The following is a 16,600-nucleotide window of genomic DNA, read 5'->3' on the forward strand; positions in this document are numbered from 1 at the left end:
AAATGTTTCCCGGGGAAATTCTCCTAGGTCACCCTTGCTACCCTCGGATATGGAGTACAATGTTGTGATGGGAAAATCTCGATGCAATTTTGCTGGCCATTTTCCACAAATTTCTTCAAACTTTTTATACTATGCCCAGTGATCATTCTGTGCCCTTCAAGGAACTCTATCCAGATTACCTCTTTGGGATGCCAACAAAGCAGCTGCCAGAGCCTTCGGAGCTGACCTCTCTGGCCCACCGATCCCTTCAGAAGCCATGGTTCTGATTGGATCTTCCTCTCTGAATCATACTGGGAAATCCAAGACTCATCCCCAGTTACAATTCATTCCATAAGGTTATCCTCATTAGCTTCCATCTTGGTTAAAAGACTAACAGAAAGATCAGTTCTTGGAACGAACTGATCTTTGGCAATACATTTTAAGTCTCTTTTTTTTTTCTTGAAGGTCCTCTAACAAGAGTGAGACACCGTATTACAGAGAGAACAAACCTGCAGTCAAATAAACCCATGGGTGTATAATAAACTGAAATTCTAGTATGAATGTTTTGTTACAAACCTTCGCGTGTGTGTGCGAAAAGTTCATGAAAAATTTAATTAAAAGATAACAGAAATTTTTAAGTCTATATATAAATAAACATATTAATATATATATGAAAAAGTATCAGGCTTAAGAATGTCTTCTCTGTTGGAGAGGTTAATTTTATTTAGCAAATATAAGGTTGGTTTATTCAGAGAAAATGTTTTCCTATAATAAGTATTTAACTATTTTACAATGCAGAAATAACTTTAGAAATATATCTAAAAGTTACAACTGTCAAAAGCTTTATGATCCAGTGAAACTAGAAAAACTATTGAAAAGTAGAAAAAGATGTAAAAAAGTAATAGGTATTAAAATAGACATCACATGAAATGACCTAAATATTACCAGAGAACAGAAAATCCCAATTAGAAAAACCATCTAAAGCAGCGGCTCTTAACCTGTGGGGTACGAACCCTTTGGGGGGGGGGGTCGAACGACCCTTTCCCAGGGTCGCCCGATTCAAAACAGTAGCTAAATGACAGTGATGAAGTAGCAAGGAAAATAATGTTATGGTTGGGGGTCACCACCACATGAGGAGCTGTGTGAAAGGATCGCGGTATTAGGAAGGTTGAGAACCACTGGTCTAAAGGAAGGGCTAGAAAAACTGGCTGAGGAAAAATCCATTGTCTGGGGGGCTAAGAGCTGAATCCATGTTGCTCTTGGATTTCAATGTAGGGTTTATGACCAGAAAGATTTTGCTATACGTAGACTTAGATCTAACAGGACAAAACATAAATTTCTCCGTTCCTGATTACTATCAGAACCTACTTGCTAATTATTCCTTCACGGCCAGTGCCCAGTTTGGCCTCCTCTAGGTGCAAGGGAATCAACAGTGATTTCAAGGTATTCTCGGTCAAAAAGTGGTCCTTGGCTGTGATTTACTATTTAATATTCTTTCCAAGAAAACGGTCTGAACCCACAATGGGCGGGGTGAAAGGACTTAAAATACTTGGTTGTGGAAACAACACCTGCACCTTCCCAAAAAAAAGTCTCATTCAATATGTCAATCGGGGAATGGAAGGCAATACCCGCTAACAAAGTCACAGTGTGCAAGTTAAAACCACAAGGATCAGGGAAGGGGGTCAAAGAGGATGGCTCGAGACAAGATGTCAAGGAGGTCCGATTTTGCCTTCTACCTTCAACCAGGTAGCAAGGAGAAACAGGTGCTCTGCTTTCCATTGTTATGAACACCACAGTTGTACATTTTTAAACGCTGTGCCCCTAGAGAATCTGTTAATTGAGATTATCCCCAGCACATAAATCATTTATGAAAACTCATCTCTGATGACTATCAAACAACCAGTTTCTCTGAGCAGGTTTTAGAGCTGCCTTGCTTGGGCTTGGAAGAAGAGCAATGAAAAATTAATGTGTGAAACCTGAGACTTGGTGTTTTGTAAAATAAGGTTAAGCAAAAAAAATAAATAAATAAGGTTAAGCAATGGTTAGGAGAAGAACTGGAAAAAAATCAGGAAACCAAGCAACAAGTAACTCGGAAAAAAAACAGCAAGAAATTCAGTGTTTCAATACTAGGTCCTATATCCTATATCATTGGATTGCCAAATAGTGAACACTTACATAAATATTAAAGCTTGGAGCAAGCCAGAAAAAGGAAGTGGCATAAAAAGGAATCATAATGTATCATTCAACATAAATTTGCATGATTTATACTGGTCGAAGTGAATACTATAATTTATTACATTCTTGATAAAATTTGCTACTCAGTAAAGAACCATTTCCACAACACTAAGGTTATTTAAATTACTATAAGTAAAAAACTTCCTTTCTATATTCTTGAAGAGTTATTCAACGACTATATAGTATATCAGATGTACTGAATTGTCAGGCTATATAGCAAATATGCTAAAGTTGAAACCAGGGAACTATAAGATCCTTCATTTAACATATAAACTTTTATTCAATTAACAGAAAGCACCAACCATGGGACTAATAGCATGTAAGATATTAACAACTGATCGAATTTACTGATAAAATTTTTATGATGACCATTTACTTCCCTGCTTAATAACATCTGGAATTATCAACTGGCAGAATATCGGTACACACAGGATTATGAGATCTACAGATCTTCCAAGACAGTATATTTGGTTGTAGAATAATGATCAGATTATCAGTTTAATGGTACATTGCAATTTGTATACAACCTATCACTTTATACCTCCCAACTAGAACTACATTAACCAGTTCTATTATTAAAACTTACAGCAAGCCTTATATGACAAAGGATATTTTGAGACTACTAAACACAATTAAAAATGGCATTTTCAAGTTCAAGAAGAAAAAAAATGTTTTGAAATGGGTTGTGATAGCAATTATACAATACTGCTTGATGTGATTGAATTACAGAATGTTATGATATCTGTAAGAGCTCCCAATAAAATGATAAAAAGAATCATTTTTTTAAAGATGGCATTGCATAAAGTAATTAAATGCCTTACTCTTCCATGTTGGTTAGAACACTCCACACAGCTGACTTGGATGTTTCCATGCTTAGCACCAGGAATTATCTGCACACACTCAAAGTCGTTGGCCAAAATAACAATATCACAGCCTGATCCATATGCCTAAAAACAAAAAGTTTTACAATATGTGAGATTTACAATTTTTACATTATTTTTGTGTAATAGTTTATCTTAGACTTTGTTCCCATCATAATGTGTACTTGTACAAGAATATCCACTAACATGACAATCTCCATTTTCAAAAAGAGCCTTAAAAGTTGTACCAGAATATAGCTATAATGCATGTGAATTATCAGTCAACAACTGTCAGTAGTAAGGAAAGTGTTCCATTTTCAGACACTTTGGACTCTGTTCCTGCAGGTCACAGATACTCAGGACTGAGTTTCTCTCCAGAGCTCATTTCAGTAAACCCTTAAGAATACAATGTCCAAGGAAGGAATGAGTCAGCCAGGGTGCAGCAAGGCAACGAAGGACACACAACATTTTTCTAGTTCTTTAATGCTTCTTCTTCTTACCCCCCACCCCCCACTATCCTGAGCCCAGCTCTACCTTACAAATCCGGCTAGACCGGAATACGTGCACTGGTACAGATAAGAGCTCTGAACACACAGCATCCAGGACAGATAAACCCCTCGGGAACAGTAATGAAGGTAGCAATACCATGAGGGTGGGGTGACGGTGGGGGGAGAAACAGGGAACCGATTACAATGATCGACGTGTAACACACACACACACCCAACCCAGGGGACAAACAACAGAAATGTGGGCGAAGGGAGACAGTGGATGGTATAATATATGAAAATAATAATAATTTAACAGGGGTGCATGAGGGTGGAAGGATGGGGAAGGGAGGGGGGGAAGAGGAGCTAATACCAATGGCTCAAGCAGAAAGAAAATGTTTTGAAAATGATGATGGCGGCATATGTACATTTATACAATTGTTATAAAAGCTGTAAGAGCCTCCAATAAAATGGGTTATTAGTTTAAAAAAGAATACAACGTTCATCTGAAATTAATAAGGCACTGAAGGCGGCATCTGTGTACCCAGCTGCAGAAAGATCACGGTAGGCACCAGACATGCATTTTCCAACACATTCCCACACAGCGGTAAGAGCCACTTAAGTAGACGTGAACTCCCAAGGCGGAATTACGCGCATGGGGCAGAGTCTCAACTTGAATGCATCAAGAGTCCTGGTGACCGCCTGGAGCACCAGGTGTCCTCGGGCCCCTCACCTGCAGGAGGGAGGAAGGAAATCAACCCAGAGTGGAGCACGGCACCGACCAAACAAAGGAAATTACAAAAGAAACTTATTTGCATAACAGCGTATAAAAGGGTTGGACAAATATAACTTTGTGGCCTAGAAAACAAATTATAGCACATAGATTCCTGGAAGAATCTCCTGTCCAACGTAACTGCACTGAGCAAAACCACATCTCTCCCCATTGCCACATTTCCTGCTGTACGCTCTTCCCGTTTCGCAACTCTGTGAATTTTATGACATAAGGAATGATGGGGGTAGTTGGGGGGTTCTTCTTATTTTTCCAAACTCTACTTTTTTTTTTTGCCAAGTAATGACTTTTATTCCATACTATAAAAATACAGCAATTTTGTGGCCATTTTAAATACATTTCTATTGTAATAATAAGATTTCTATTTTGACGAAAACATGATGAGTAAAGGTGATCTTCAAAGGCAAATAGACCTTTTGTTTACAGCTGGTTTGCATTAATGCATGATTGCTTTTTAAGAAAAGGGGGATTGTTAAAATCAGGTACATTAACAGCCTACGTATACCAAGGTTCTGTGTGTTCATTGTGCTTTGGAGACGTTCATGTAAACATCGAGGACTTTTTTCCATGGGGTTCTCCAAGTAGTGGAAGAAGGTCCTCCTGGGCTGGTCAAACTCAGGACACGAGGCTTCGCCGTGAGAGGAAGTCCAGCGCCCTCTGGTGAAGCAGACATGTTCAGAAATGAACAACTTTGGGCAACTTGGTTTGGGGTGCCTGCAGCTTGGGAGCATCCAAAATGTCTTCATGGTCTGCACTCATTCCCATTTCGCAGCGACCAACCGTGACCCCTCGATCGGAGTTCTTCGTTCCTGGGCAGTCTTTCTGAGAGTGTTACACGGACCCACAAAGTCTGCAGCCACAACCATCAGCATAGACGCCCTTGGGGTTCTCAGGACAAGATCTGGACACGTGCCCATCTCCCCACACATGAAACATTTTGCAAAAGGAAATTCACCAAGAGCTATGTCCACTTTAGCTTTGCACTTAGTTATTTCGTGCTCTGTGGACCCGCATCGGTAACAGTGCAGTGCCTGTATCTTGAGTGGTAAGGGCAGCTGGGCAGTCTGCAACCCCATGTCCAGGTTGTCTACAATGGAAACAGACCATTGCATTTTTCTCTGCTGTTTGCCTTTTTAATCTTCTTCCTTCCCTCCGACTGTCTTTCTGTAGAGCAAGTACAATGTCTTCCCTGATTTCCGCATGGACAGCGGCCCCCTCTCCCCATTGTGAGCCACCTGTGAGCTCTGCCTTAGGTATTCCATGAACCCATTCACATCTTCATTTTTAAGTACTCTTTTTTTCTTTTTGTTTTGTTTGGAGTGTGTCATTTTTAAGCGACAGTCCATGGGCTTTGAATGATTTCCCTTTGGCTTGGCTTTGACTTCCTCCGTCATTGGGTCCCTTCTTCCTATCCTGCTGCCAAGGATCTCTTGATAGCTGTGGCCATAACTCGTACCCACCTGGTCATGGTTTCCCAAGCTGTACCTGATCAATCGTGCCGGGAAGGCCCACGCTAAACTCTACTTATGATTGAACACCCAAAATAACTTAATTCTCAAACTGAAAAATCTTCATTAAAGCAACGGAAATGTAGAATTTATATGGTGGTTAATTGTGTCCCACTAATTCCACACTCATAAGCAATGTCGCCATGCTCTATAAGATATAGGTATCCAACAGCCAGCACTGGCATGTGATGGCATCTAAATCCATAACCTAAAAATATATAAATAAATCCATAACCTAAGCCTGGAGGTCCACAAGTGGCTTCCAGTAGAAGAGAAAATGGAAGAAAACATGCCAGACAGGAAGATGAACATGATTTCTACTGGTTACTAAAACTTCCAGTTAACAAAATCTTGCAACTTCTATACAAATGTTTACAACTCAAATTTTTACAAATACCAAAAAAAGTTTATCAAAAGCAAAGCAAAGTTTGGACAAAGGAGATAATCACTCATAGAAAGCAATAACCACTTACATGGCTACGGACATTAGACATTGGGTTGATAACTGAGAGGTCAATTCAAATCCACCAGCTGCTCAATCAGAGAAAGCTGAGGCTGTCTGCTCCCATTAAGACTGACGACCTGACAACCACGTGTAGGACTGCTATGAGTGACAGTGACTGCCTACGAGCAGCTGGCGAAAATATAGAAGAATATTATTCGTGAGCATTTTTCTTAAAAGTCTAATCCACAAATAACCCAAGTGTGGAAGAATGGGGAACTGATCAAGGGTTATTAAACTACAGGCATTGTGAGCCTGAGGCCTCAGAGGCACTAATGACCTCAACAAATCTGCGTTTGCCGTCTGCAAGGTCCACCAGATCGAGGACCAGGCCTTGGTTTACCCCTGCAGTCTCAGCACCGGACACCAGTGGCCTGCGATAAACAAAACCAAAAATACCAAACCTGCTACCATCAAGTGGATTCCAACTCAGTGACTGCCAGGCAGTGAATGATTTCACGTGGCTCTTCAAGCCGCAGGCAAGGTTGCGCCCAATAAATGACCTTCCTTTTCCTGATGGGTCTGGGTTAGAAAGCAGAGGAGACAACGATTGGATTGTATGATTCCGTTGCGTGCTTGGTAACAGGGCTAACTGTAACTGCCATCCTACCGGGTAAAAAGGAGCCCTCTCAGATGCAGGAAGCGAGGAATCTCACTGCCAACAAGAAAGAGCAGCGAGACATGGAGTACATCCTAGGGACCCTGCGATCACTGCACACGGAACCTCGCTGATCCAGAAGACCGCTTCGACACCAGATGAGCAGCAGCAGCAGAACCAGAGCCAGCACCTGAGACCAGGTGGCGAACCCCCAGTCCGCAGACCAAGTAAAGCAGAGTACTTTGGGGCAAGAGGCTAGTTTGCCAAGTGGGATGCCTCTCGGTACTTACATGTGGGAGCTGGATTTGCTGACCAATGAAGCCTTTGAGTTGAGGCTGACAGCAGCATGGCATGACTTTTGGGCATGTACTAGAAGCACTCAAAGAGCCTGGTAACCCTGTCCAAGCAGGACAGAGGTCAAGCCAGAAAGCTGAGGGTCAGAGGAGAAACTGCCCTGACTAAAAAACTGTATCTGGAGCATTGCTCACCTGTTACCTTCCCTAATAAACTCCAAAATTAGGACCACTGTCCGTGAGCTGTGTGTGGCCACTGCAATAAGCTACAGAACCCAAACGAAAAGCAGAACGAGCTGTGGGCAGGGCAGTTGATGTTGGAACAGGACAGAAAGGGAAGGAGGATGGAGACATGTCTGACTTCTGCCTTGTGGGCATCGGCCTTGGGAGGCGGAGGAGGTCACATTGGCTTCATGCCATTTTCTCAGTGGCCTTACAAGGAAGAATAGAATATTCCAAAGGGTTTCCAATCCTTATGAAAGCAGATGGCCATCTCTTTTACCTATGGAGTGCCTGCTCTTTGGGTTAGCAGCCAAGGATTTAACCACTGCTTTGTCAGGGCTTCTTCTGGAAATACTGACCTAGGTTTCTCTCAAAGTCAAGGATCTGGTTTGTCCAGCCCCTGCACACACTCAACTAAAGGGGAAAAGAAATTGGAGCTCGCTGCTATCGAGTCACTGCCGACTCACGGTGGCCCTGTAGGACAGGGTAGAACTGCCCCTGTGGGTTTCTGAGACGTAAGTCTCAGGAGAGTAGAAAGCTCCATCTTTCTCCCACTGAGCTGCTGCTGCTGGTTTCAAATTGCCAACCTTGCAGGCAGCAGTCCAGCTCGAAACCAGTGCACCGCAAAGGTTCGTGCACACCCTTGAGGCCCAAGAAGAAAAGCATTAGGAAAACACCATTTCCTGCCATTTGTGTGGGAGGACCCTTAATGGTTGACCTGTCCTTATGATGACAAAGAGCAACTGAGCTCACTGCCACTGAATTAAATGCCAACTCAGTGACACTGTAGGGCAGAGAAGAAGTGCCCCACTGGGTTTCCAAGCCTGGCATCTCTACAGAAGCAGAATGCCGTCTTTCTCTGCAGAGCGGCTGGGGTTTGAACTGCTGGCCTTGTGGTTAGCAGCCAAGCCCCTAATCATTGCACCGCCAGAGCTCCTCCAGGGTCATTGTGAGTCACCTGCAGTGAGTTGATAAAACTAACAGGAGATAAGAGTTCCACAGCACAAGCTCTTAAGTCAAAGAAAAGCTTTTAAAATAATGACCCTCATGAGAAGGATGAGGGCGACAAACATACACATGTGCTACACACAATGGATGCATGCGTGGATTGTGATGAGCATTGTACGAGCCCCCAACAAAATGATTTTTAATAAAATAAAATAATGATCCTCGTTAGTTTTAACCTTTTATGGAGAGAACCACCCACTCATCTACTGCTATCAAATCGATTCTGACTCATAGCAACTTGTACATAGGGTTTCGGAGGCTGTAAATCTTTCCAGAAGCAGAGAGCCTCATCTTTCTCCTAAGGTACAGTCGGTGGATTTGAACTACCAATCTTCCAATTAGCAGCCCAGTGCAAAACACTAACCAAATTTCCTTATACTTGAAACCAAATCTGTCCAATTCCAACTAAGGTTTGGGGCCTGCTGGAAATGATGAGAATCAACTTGCAAGTTTAATGAGCCATAAATGGTCTCAGGAGATCTCTGAACTCCTGAAAATCATGTTCAAAGTTGTGTGAATGTGTGCCTTTGTCCCTGGGTCCCAAGAGCATTCATTAGAGTCTCTATGAGAATCATGTCTTAAGGCAAAGTGCATGGTACGCCATATTGTGGTAGTTACATAATCTGGTGTCAATTTGAGGATTAAGCGTGTAGGCGTGGAGTCTAGCCTGTCAATTCAGAGATAGCCAAGGAGACCTCTGTGTGGGCATGGCCTTCTGAGAATTCTGGGAACTGCTGTATTTTCCTCCTCGGAGGCAGGAGACATCTCTCTCTCTCTCTCTCTCTCTCTCTCTCTCTCTCTCTCTCTCTCTCTCCCTCCCTCCCTCCCTCCCTCCCTCCCTCCCTCCCTCCCTCCCTCTCTCTCTCTCTCTCTCTCTCTCTCTCTCTCTCTCTCTCTCTCTCTCTCTCTCTCTCTCTGACTTCCTGCCAGACATCCCTGAGAAGCCACATGGACCGACCCTAATGCAGACCTCTGGACCCAGAGAAGCCACACTGTGACCTATGCCAGAGCTGAATTACTTACAACACCACTGGATCCAAAGACTTTCTACCCACTGGCCTGTGATGGTCCTGCATTGGGCGTCCTTGCATGTGTTTCCTGAGTGTGAGGAGGACTTTCTGGATTGGATTGGACATATGGGCTAATATCAGACTGATGGGCTTGGACTGGACTGGGTGGGAATGCTTTCTTAATGCACAATTACCCTTTATATAAAACTCTCTCTTGTCCACATAAGCGTTTCTATGGATTTGTTTCTCTAGTCTACCTGGACTAAAACACATATTATCCCACAGTAATTATATAAGATTTGAAACTTGATTTGTTATTATCAAGATTCTTTGATTTTCAGTTGTGATATCCAAAATGTGGTTATAAAAGTCTTGTCAATTCTTTGAGACTAAAAAGCCAAACAGCCCTTCTTCTTGTACCTTAATGAAATGCTACACTTGAACATCTTAAAATACTATCTAAAATCAGATTAAATAAAGTCATAAGATACTCTGAATTAGTATCCTATTGTTACCATAGCAAAGCCATTCCTTCCTTCCCTCACAGGCACACTCACTGCCATCAAGTCGATACCAACTTACAGGATCTCACAGGACAAAGCAGAACTGCCCCTATGGGTTTCCGAGACCAAAATCTCTATGGGTGTAGACAGCCTCATATTTCTCCTGAGGAGCTTACGATGGCTTCAAACTGTAGGCAAGCAGGTAACCGTTTGCCATCGTGGCTCTGCTCCCTTCCCTAGGGGGTTTGGAGTCATTGCAGGTAATTATCTCTAGGTCTATCTGACCAGGTACAGTTACAGCATCATTCAGTCCTAACTTCAGGGTAGGTTTATAAACACTGGACTACACCGTTCCCAGAAACACAAACACTCATATCCTACAAATACTGAAATTCTGATTTCTCTAATTTCCTTTAAGTCTTAGGTCAATTAAAGTGCAAAAGGAAAATAGAACAGCTTACACAATATGACCTTTCATAGAATACCATAGAATACAGATAGATGTGTATCTAATATTTTCTTTGAAACAGATGGATGCTTTAACATCCTGAGTTATACGATAAAAATGTAAAGCTTAATTTCAATGATTTAGCTAAATGTATCTAAGTTTCACAGAATAAACAAAGCACTGACAAGCCAGGATGTTTTAGGAATGATGAGAGGTTTGTCTAGTTTAACAAGGTTTCTTAACAAAAAATTCTCTGTTGAGAATGATATTGTTCAACTCCTACATCTCTGAGAGGGTGTTTTGATTGATGTGAATATGTACTCCACTCTTGACAACTGAAGGCACCTGTTATTAAGAGTCTGGAAATAACTGTAAGAAGTACTACTTACTGAAAGCACACTAAGAAGTACTGTACTCCGAACCAAACCCGCTGCCCTGGAGCCTACTCTGACTCACCGCGCCCCACAGACTAGAACAGCTTTACAGGGCCACACCGCCCGCTGACAACCACACACACAGTCAGCGGTTTGAAATCGCCAGTGGCTTCATGTCAGAAAGATGAGGCTTTCTACCTCTGTAAAGAATTACAGTCCCTGGACAACAGAAAAGTGGGTGAAGGGCGACGTCGGACAGGGCAAGATATGACAAAATAATAATTTATAAATTATCAAGGGTTCATGAGGGAAGAGAGGGAGGGGGGAAATGAGGAGTTCATGCCAAGGGATTAAGTGGAGAGCAAATGTTTTGAGAATGGTGAGGGCAACAAACGTACAAATATGCCTTATACAATTGATGTATGTGTGGATTGTGATAAGTTGTATGAGCCCCCAATAAAATGATTTTGTTAAAAAAGAATAAGAAAGAGAACCCTATTCCTCATAAAAATAAAAAATAAGGAATTACAGTCTCAGACAGCCACGCCCCCTTGGACTGTGCATTCTACCCCCTCGTCCGTTTTCAAGACTGCAACAATGCAATCCTAGGAATTGGTTACTAATCCACTTTTAGATAAAGAAATGGCATTGTGCAGTATTTAAGCAACATCATAAAGTCCCACAATAAACACGTGGGGCTGGGGTTCAAAGTCAGACCTCTTTGTATTCTTTTCCATTTGACTAATGGCCATCTTCTTCCATTTGGTTCTCCCTGGTGGGTAATGACATAAACTCGCCCAAATCCTTCGTTGCTGCAGTGATCTTTGCTCCACGCAGAGACCAGAAGCTGAAGCGACAGCTGGGCTTTGATGCTTATTTGCTTGTTTTCCAGTTGTCTACTGAGCATGGTCTTCAGAGGCCAATGTTGACCCATGAAAGCTCTTACAACGAAGACAAAGCCCTGATATGGCACCAGAGTCACAGACATTGCCCAAGAGAGCCTCCTTGCCTTCTGCTCAATACAGACACCTACACGAGTTGGTGAGGGCCGCCGGAGCAAAACAACACAAATTGGGTGACTGGTAAGAATAGAAACTGACGGCCTCGTGGTTCTAGAAGCTGAAATCCACATCAAGATGTTTTTGTTCTTGTTTGGAAGTCAGGGGGAGTCGACTGATTCCTTGTAAGGACTCAGAGACACCTCTCAGCAGTGTGGGCCTTCCCCTGCAGCTGCGTAGCAGCCTAGTTCCCTTCCCTTCCCCCGCCCTCTGAGGAAATGTCCTCTCTGATAAGGGTACCGGTCATCTTGGACGAGGACCCACCTGCTCTAAGGGGATCTCACATCAACCTGCTGACCTCTTCAAACAAGGCTACGCACGCTCACCAGACCCCAAACCACACCCTCTGCCGTCCACTTGATGCCAGCCTGTACTGACCCTACGCTGCCTCTTTGGGTTTCCGTACGGGGTGAAAAGCCTCATATTTCTCCTGCAGAGCTACTTGTGGTTTCGAACTACTGACCTTGCAGGGAGCAGCCCTAACCCATTAGACCACCAGGGCTCCTGATCTTATTCACAGGTACAGGAAATCAGGACTTGAACATAGCTTTTGGAGACATATAATTTAATCCATCACACCTTAGAGAGATAGCCTAAATTCCTTATCATTCCAAATTTTAAATCTTAGGATTTTAAAAACATTTCTAAAAAGGATTAATATATTTCCTTTCTGAACTCACTGCCCACCAAACTCACTGTCACGTGGAGTCGATTTTGCCTCAGTGGGCTCTTAATCAAGCCAGAACATTCATTTGTCACTTATCCATGAAAGCCACCTACAAACTGAATAAATCATCTCAAAGGTTTTGATTTCAATGGTTTCAGTAATGTTTTCTGTATAGAGAGTAAACAGTATATTATTGAATAACAAAATTAAATAGAAAAAAATAAGTCCCCGTCTCAGTCCAGCAGCCAGCCCTCTCCCCACATGCCAGACACAATCCTTTAGCAGTTATCCACGAACCTTTCCTGAAATCCTCAGCACGTACACAACTGTATCTGACGGGGAAATATTTAAGTATAAACACTGTCACGCTATACAGTTCTGGACCTCTTCCCACCACTTACTCAGAGAGAAATGTCCAGATCAGCACTGAAACAAGAACCTACCATATATACTTGAGTATAAGCTATCAGCTGGGGTACCTAATTTTACCACAAAAACTGCATTAAAAATGTGCTGGAAAATTCGGCTTCTACACGAGTATATACGGTAATTCTTTTTCATAGCTAAGATACCCTAGTGGCACAGTGGTTAAGCACTTGGCTGCTAACCAAAAGATCAGTGGTGTAAATCCACAGTTGTGGGAGAAGGATGCCACGGTCTACATGGGTCAAGAGCACAGCTTCAGAGTCCCCATGGGGCAGTTCTACTTACAGACTCACTAGGAGTCAACCTGATTGCAGGAGGTTTGTTTTTGTTTGTTTGTTTGAACCCTTGGTGGCTTTGTTATAATGATCTTGGGTTGTTTCCAGTCTTTTGTTATTGCAAACAAAGCCTCAAGGAGAAGCTGTGTCTACACTGTTATGCATATATGTGAAAGCACAGCCATAGGATAAATTCAAAGGCATTAATTGAGTCAGTAATTTAATTAACGACTACCAAATTGCCCTTTAGCAAGGTTATATCCATATATATATATATATATATATATATATATGCCTGTTTCGTCACTTTTCCCTAACTCTGATCATTATCAAATATTTTAACCTTTCCAATCTGACTAAACCATTTTCATCTGCTTTTACTATATCCAGGGTCCTGGCGGCGCTCCGGAATAAGCACTGGACTGCTAACTCAGGCTGGCGGCTTCAAAGCTAGGAGCCACGCCAAGGGAGAAAGATGAACCTCTGTTCTCATAGAGATTTCCGATCTTGGGGCTCCCACATAGCGTCACTGTGAGTTGAAATCGACTTGACAACACTGGGTTTGGTTTGGGTTTTACGATTTCAAGTAGGAAGGAAGTCAAGCATGTTTTTTGTATATGTATCGGCCACTGGTATTTCTTTCTCGGCAGAAGGACTATTCATGTTATTGGTCCGTTTTTTTTACTGGGTCTTGAGCCTTAAATGATTTAAAATAACTCTGTGTAAATTAAGGGAACTCATGCTTTGTCACGTAGCTAATAAATTCTTATTTTTTAAACAAAATGTTTAAACTAATGATATAGTAAGGGCCAATCACATTAAGGAAAGGATAACTTTTTTTTAATTGAGAGAATATACTATCCCAATTTTGAAAGCTTAGTAGACAACCGTAGGCAAAGGAACCACTTTGAAACCCCAATTTATGAGCTACCAGGAATTCTTCATATATTGATTTATAAAAATGACAGATCTCAAAATGAAATGTGAGTCTATGAAATAAGGGTGCTTTATCAGCCACACAGGGAAAATCAACCCATTAAACCAGCCTCATTTAACTTTTTACAAGCTTATACACCTAAACTCTATCCTTCACCATTTTCAGCTACTGTTCCCCGATAAAGAAAAAAAATTATCCCGTCACTTCTGTCATTTTGATGAGGCGTGCCCAGGTGGCATGTGGGCTGGACACTGGGTGGTTAACTGTAAGATTGGCAGTTTAAAGCTACAGGCTGCTCCACAGGGAAAAGGTGACGCTGTCTGCCCTCTGGGTGTCTCGGAAGCCCTGATAGAGGGGCGCTATTCGTTGGCATCAACCGACTGTCAGTGGGTTTGGTAATGTAGATGTAAATCCACATACAATTAGATAAGCAGGGGCAAGGGTGACGTTTCATTAAGAAATTCTTCTTTCCGCATGACTAATAACACACTGAACCCGCACGATTCCGTGGTTTCAGCTACCAGGCTACGGTCCAGTGTAGAGTGCTGAATAAGTGAAATACACAATGACAGAGAAACTACACGGTAAGAAAAAGATGAAAGGAAAATGGTAAATCCTGGGTGAAGCAATGTGGGAAATCAAATGTGTGGTAATCCACTCCCATTGGCTGTGGGTGCTGCAAAATTGACATTCTACTGATAAGCAGCAGTATAAACATAGGAGGGCTGAGAGTGGGGTGGCGAGTGAGACACAAGTCAGCTTGAATAGGAATGTGTGTTATCAAATTCTTCAGGGGGCAAGCAGGGAAGCAGAAGAAACGCAAAACAATCTCACAAGTGTCTACGTGAAGCAGTGGAAGCCAACATGATCTCAGGTTTCCATTTCTTCCCAACAACCTCCAAGACCCAGAGTCAACTGATGCGAGAGAAGAGTAGAAGAAAATTAATTTACGCACGTCAAAGTGAACGGAGTTAGGATAAAAACTATTTCTAATATCAGTCAAACACTGCCTGCTGGTGATAACTTACGAACAAACTAGGCCGACCTATAACAAACTTCTAAACACTAAGATAAACCTCTTGGTTCAAACGAAGCCTGGTTTTACAGGCCTGGAGAAAACTGAAAAAAGAAAAACACAGCCGTTTCTGGCACTGAAACGCCTGAAAGGAAAATGAGACCAGGAAAAGAGAAATATGTGATAATTAATTAATTTGCTCTAGTTAACCATTACAAAACCAGGTTGATCTCTAGTCGGCCTACATTCTCATGAGAGGGCAGGGGCAGAACTTGACATCAGAAACCGCCTTTCTTCCTAACAGGCTACGTGTCAGGACCCAGAATAAACTAAAGCATTGTTGAAAATGTCCAGAGGAAACCCCAGTAGGAATGGTAAAAATTAGCTTTGTGGAACAGAGGACTCTCAGACAGTCCCCCAAGACACTCTTTAAACCCAGAAGCAAGCCAACTGCCTGATGACACCTTTTAAGGAAACAGCAGAGTGGCATCGAAAATAAGGATTGGTGTCCTGCTTAAGAACCAGCGGTCTGACTCTAAAACAGCCAACAATTATGCAAAAGCAAGATGACAGGATCGAGGGCCCGGGAAAGGAACGGGCACAATCAGAGAGCAGGTGGCACCACTATGACACGCGTCTTTTATGAAAGACCTCCATTGGCACTGATTTTCACCACCCTAGAGAAATTTGGGGGGGGGGGCGGATATCAAGAATTTTTTGCAAAAACCCAAACTAGCATTGAGCATTTGTTTTGCAGTGCGCCCTCAAAGAGGCAGTGAGCACCCCAAGCAGCAAGAGGAGGGTCGCCTAGCTCCTCCCCAGGGGAAATACACCCGGCATGCCCGCATCAGGCTGCCAGAGCTTCCAGTTGTGTGTGCAAACGCTGCATGCTAGTGTTGCTCTGAGTTTTCTGGGTTATTTGGTAGGATAACCTCCCACAGTAGGTTATTTGGGGGTCTGGGAATGTGAAAGAAGCATTCCCGTATGAATTCCTAGTAAGTGCGTCTTCATGTTATGCCATTTCCACGGGCCTAAGGGTCACAGGAAAGCTCGACTTCTGGATAATAGGAAACCTGTCTGACGATCTGCCTCATTACGAATAAAATGGCTTCTTCTTAAATGTCTACTTTAGAAATACAATGAACATTCTCTGGACATTAAAGTATTATAAAGAGAGAGAGTGCATTAAATGACTAAATATTTTTGTGTCTTAATTTGCTCTTAGCACATTTTACATTTGAAAGACTGGTAAACAAGCGGCCGTCTAGCTGAGAAGCAACAAAGCCCACATGGAAGAAGCACAACAGCCTGTGTGATCACGAGGTATCGATGCAATTAGGTATCAGGCATCAAAGAACAAAAAATCCTATCATTATGAATGAGGGGGGTGCAGATTGGGGACCCAAA

General features: G+C 42.5%; 1 protein-coding gene and 1 pseudogene across 1 annotated transcript in view; both read right to left on the reverse strand.

The window, feature by feature from the left end:
* Nucleotides 1-16,600, reverse strand: part of DMXL2 (Dmx like 2) — a 137,497-nt gene that overhangs the window by 104,242 nt on the left and 16,655 nt on the right. The window contains exon 2 of the mRNA XM_075530590.1: nt 3,036-3,161. Within this exon, the coding sequence (XP_075386705.1) occupies nt 3,036-3,161 (126 nt within the window). The remainder of the gene's footprint in view (nt 1-3,035; nt 3,162-16,600) is intronic.
* Nucleotides 5,025-5,817, reverse strand: LOC142426439 (zinc finger CCHC domain-containing protein 9 pseudogene; annotated as a pseudogene).

This window comes from Tenrec ecaudatus, chromosome 14, assembly GCF_050624435.1.
Source record: "Tenrec ecaudatus isolate mTenEca1 chromosome 14, mTenEca1.hap1, whole genome shotgun sequence".
Lineage (NCBI taxonomy): Eukaryota > Metazoa > Chordata > Mammalia > Afrosoricida > Tenrecidae > Tenrec > Tenrec ecaudatus.